General features: G+C 38.9%; 1 protein-coding gene across 1 annotated transcript; it reads right to left on the reverse strand.

Annotated features, from left to right (window-relative positions):
- Positions 1-2,250: 2,250 nt before the first annotated feature.
- On the reverse strand, positions 2,251-2,865 carry LOC145938723 (uncharacterized). The gene has a single exon (XM_083042482.1). The coding sequence runs from the start codon at positions 2,863-2,865 to the stop codon at positions 2,251-2,253; it is 615 nt and encodes a 204-aa protein (XP_082898608.1).
- Between the last annotated feature and the right edge of the window lie 1,567 nt (positions 2,866-4,432).

The following is a 4,432-nucleotide window of genomic DNA, read 5'->3' on the forward strand; positions in this document are numbered from 1 at the left end:
TTGATGGATTGCAAAGCTGTATCGCTTGCTAGTGATACTCACAAAGATTTCTTCTAAATAAAGATTACTCTTTTTTTGCAATACCACACCTAGGTACAAAAATATTTGCATAGATTGATTATTTTCCGGAAAAACCTCGTATAACAATATAAAAAATTGCATATCTTTATATATATTTATTATTTTTAACAAATTTTAAATTATCATATTTTAATATTATTTTATAATATTTAAGTTAAAATATTATCAAAATTTATTATTATTTGTAAATTTTTAAATAAATTTACACAAATCTAAAAAATGATTTATAAAAAAAAAAAAATATAAAAATTTATAACAGATTAAAAAAAAAAATTTGTATTTTTCGTAAAATTATAAAATAAAATTTTATTAATAATTTAAATGAAAAATATTAATAAAATCAATTGTAAAATAAATATTAAAAATGTATAAACAATTTGTATTTAGAAATTTTAATTTAATTTAATTTAATTTAATTTAGAATACTCACACTGTAGAATCAAAAAGTTGTATGAGTAGTAAGTGGGCATGTATGGCCCGTCATAACAAACCCCCACCACTCGGCCACTGGCGCCGTCCCCTCACCACTCGGTCCCTGACGCTGTCAGATATGGCCCGTCAAACTAACCCTCCCCCACCACTCAGCCGCGGACTCTAGAGAGGGGAATGGTGGGGGGAATGCCGATTGGTCAAGCCGGTGAGATAAAAAAGGGTAATAAAATGTATTTGCATAGGTCTCGGTGCGTTGAAGGAAATCTTCGATAATAATTACGGTAAGAAATAATTGAAAAGGAAGAGATTACGCAATATTATATTTAAGTAGACGACTAATGACATGACAGAGGGGTGACAGAATTATCCGACAAAATAACGATAAAATGCTGAAGTCGCCGTGGTATACCGAAATCATTGTAGGGAGTATGACATCCCCGTCTACCTCTTGCAGTAGAGCGAATGGGCATCGGCGTCCATGTATAGCGCTGAAAAATATTAACAAAAACCACAAGCATTTATTTCGGCCGAGCGCTTACTCAGCGTTGCATTGCCAGATATCGTTGGTAACAAAGGAAACAAAAAGATATACAAAAAATACAATCGGCCAGCGTCCGTAATTATGCCTAACCGATTACTCAACGTCGACGGGTACTATCGGCACCTCAGGTAACAAAAAGAGTTCTAATAAAAAACACGTGCATTAACATTCTAGTAAACAATATAGTTAGGAAGTGCAGCATGGACATTTGTTGGATAATAAAACAGATATGATCAGGCATGGGAGTCTGAGACGCAATATTGAGACAGCTGCTGTTATCGAGGACGTAAATTACGCTTTAAAGATTTTTAAATGATTGAGTTTCTGTTTTGCTATGAGGTTAGAGAATGTGAGAAAAATAACAAAAAATACAAGTAAAAAAGTTTCACACATTTATTATTACTAATTTCTTCATATAAATTGATATTACAAATACATAATGTTTAAAACGATACATAAAAGTATTTTATTGAAATTACTGAATTACATATGATATCAGCTAGCAACTACGTTAAAACGTTTCTTACTTCAACGAAGAAAAATTTTGCGAAATAAATGTACGACTAATTGGTCGTTGTGTTCACAATTTTCGGTAAAAAGAGTAAGAAACTGATTAAGATCGTAACCGACAGACATATAATATAGAAATACACAACTATATTGTCCACAAGTTTGTGAAAAAAATCCTTGTAGTTGTCGAGTGTTCCATCGGTGGATGATGGAGTTTCGCCGAAGGAGAAATCCGGGCTCCAGAGGTGGTATTCCATAGCTGTCGAAGTAGGTGCCTGTTCCGTGTTTATCGAGGAAAAAGGCGACCCAATGTTCTCCAGGTCGATTATGTTCGTCTGTATTAGCGACGATAGCCGTCGACCTCGTCCATACCCTCGGAACTCTGTCTGCGGGACAGACACCCACATGCCTGACATCGATATGGCGCAATGCTCGTAGAATTTCGCAAGAGTTCATTTTTTTGGTACAAAGACGAACGCGTGGATCCTGGTATTATTTGAATAACTTCGGTTTTTATTTCTCCCGCAGTAACGTTTTCGCTCGTCGATTTGAGCTTCGCAAGTCTTTCTTCTTTATCTTCTTCTTTTTCAATCGCCTGCTCGGCTCTCGACAATTTTTTTATCTCTAATACATTATCCGTTTGAGCTTTAATATTATGAATTAGAACGGGATTGCCATTTACGTTGCTAGTAGAATAATCCTTGTCGCAGCTGGTTTTCACGCTTTACGTAGCTGACGTCGTCGCTGTCACTCAATTGATAATTTTCGGGGGAACTACAAGTATCGGGTTGACTTACGCTGAGAGTATCGCTGCTGCCGCTATTATTTTGTTCGAGTAGCCAACGTTTTAATTTGTAAGCGTTATGTAACGCACAATGAAAGATTTTTCGAATTCCGTGATGAGCACAATATTGTCCGCACTCTTCCTCTAACATTAGATTTTTGAATGCTGGAGAGATACCTTCCAAATTATATATCTCTCTGGAAAGTAGATTTCGTAAGTAGTGAGCTTTTTCACTGCCTCTAACGTAAATGTGACGCGTGTGTCTTATAATTTCACGTAAATGCAATGTAAAATATTTTGGATTAGTCTCGCCGTCGAACCATTCGAACCCATGATAATTTCGTGTGAGCCAGCAGTTTTGTCGTCTTACTTTTTCGGGTAATTCAGTGAACGGATGCGGAGGCATCATAATCCAGTGGTCGACGATCGACGCGTTAATCGCAACAACCGCGACTTCCTTGGGAAGAAACTTCTCGCTCGCATCGCGGAAGCCTTGTATGTCGATGACTATATCCATATTGCGAAGAAAAAACTTATACGTTTTTGTTGGCGAGGTTTAAGCTTTTCACGAACCGTCCCGAAGGAAACTGATATTTCTTTTCGTTACAAGTTTTTTTTTCGTGAAACGCATCGGTGAATGAAAGTGGAGGAGGGTGGGGATAAGAAAAATACGTAAAAATTTTTAATCGAATATGTTGCAACGAGAGGCATACCGTGATAAAAAATTTAACCGGAAAAATCGACAATGACTTGACGAGACGAGTCGATTTCTATTACATTATCAAATTCTGCGTAAACAATACAGTTAATTGTCTCGGTGAGCGCCTTTTCGAAACGTACCTCTAATCGTAAACTACTGTGTCTCACGAGATTCCAATGAGCGGCGCAATTAGCGGACAAATCTGGTGTGAGATCAAAAGCAAAAAGAGTGTATCCCTTGGAATAATCATCTCTACTTATAGAATTTCCCTCGTTTAAGAAATGGATGCCCGTTCCCGAAAAGAGGGTTTGATAAGCATCGACGTAAAGCGGTTCTTCCGGTGAGAAAATCGGCTGTAACGGTCTACTAGGAATTTGTGTACCGTCGACGTACAGAGAGAAGAAATTTATGCTGTAATTTTTAAAATTAAACGGATTTAATTTTCTATCTCCATTAAATGCTTTGTTATTAACGAAACCGACTATTATTCGTTTCGGCAGTTGTCCGAGTATTACGTTATCTAATGATTCCCCCACAACACCACTGTGAATCGTAAATGTTTTAATCTCGACTCTCGTAAGCGGATATTTAGCCGTAACTTTACTCAGCATTCTAGCATGTGCGAGTAACACTCCGGCACTTAGCTTCGCTCTTCTCACTAGCAAACTGGCATCGAGAATATGTATTTTCGACATGTTGTTGCTTTCCATGAGACAAAATGAATCTTTCGAGCGGATGAGTCTTAATCTTACTTCCACGCCATTAATTAAGAATTTGTCTTGATTGAAAACGTCGCAATGCAGATGTCCTATAAGATCTATCGCTCGCCTGTTGCGAATGTAATGAGCGCGTCTCACGAGAGCGGTATTGCCTTTCGATTCCAGCGATTCGTCCATGCGACCCGCTGTGTCCGCGTCCCATAGACACGAGGTTAGATGGGAAGTTTTTGCGGAAGAGGAATAATTTAACAATGCCTCGATGTACGCGCGGTACGCGTAAGCGTTGTTTGGAGGCGACACGAGCTTTTGATTGAAATACACGTCGATCTGATTGAAGATGGAATGAAGTGTCACGTCCGGCCGCTAAACATTTTTCATTTTCTTATGTTTCTCATACAAATAATTCTAAGTCCCCTAGCGCTGTTTGAAAAGCGCGCCAGCGACGGCCATGATGCCTAACTCCGCCTAGTGCCTAAACGTGGCGCTGCGTAGCGCCTAGGAACTTTCCCACCACGGCGAGCGTTCCCACTACGGCAAGCGTCCCCCACCATGGGCCGCCGCAACGCCGAGCCGCCGAAACGAAGGACCTCAGATCAGTCCCAAACTTAGTCAGTTCTAATCGCGACTCCAACCAGAGCAGTTCTACTCCGAACGCTCTCTATCTC

The sequence above is a fragment of the Prenolepis imparis genome, unplaced genomic scaffold, assembly GCF_030444845.1.
Source record: "Prenolepis imparis isolate NDT839.2.m4 unplaced genomic scaffold, iyPreImpa1.0 SCAF_7, whole genome shotgun sequence".
In the NCBI taxonomy this organism is placed as follows: Eukaryota; Metazoa; Arthropoda; class Insecta; order Hymenoptera; family Formicidae; genus Prenolepis; species Prenolepis imparis.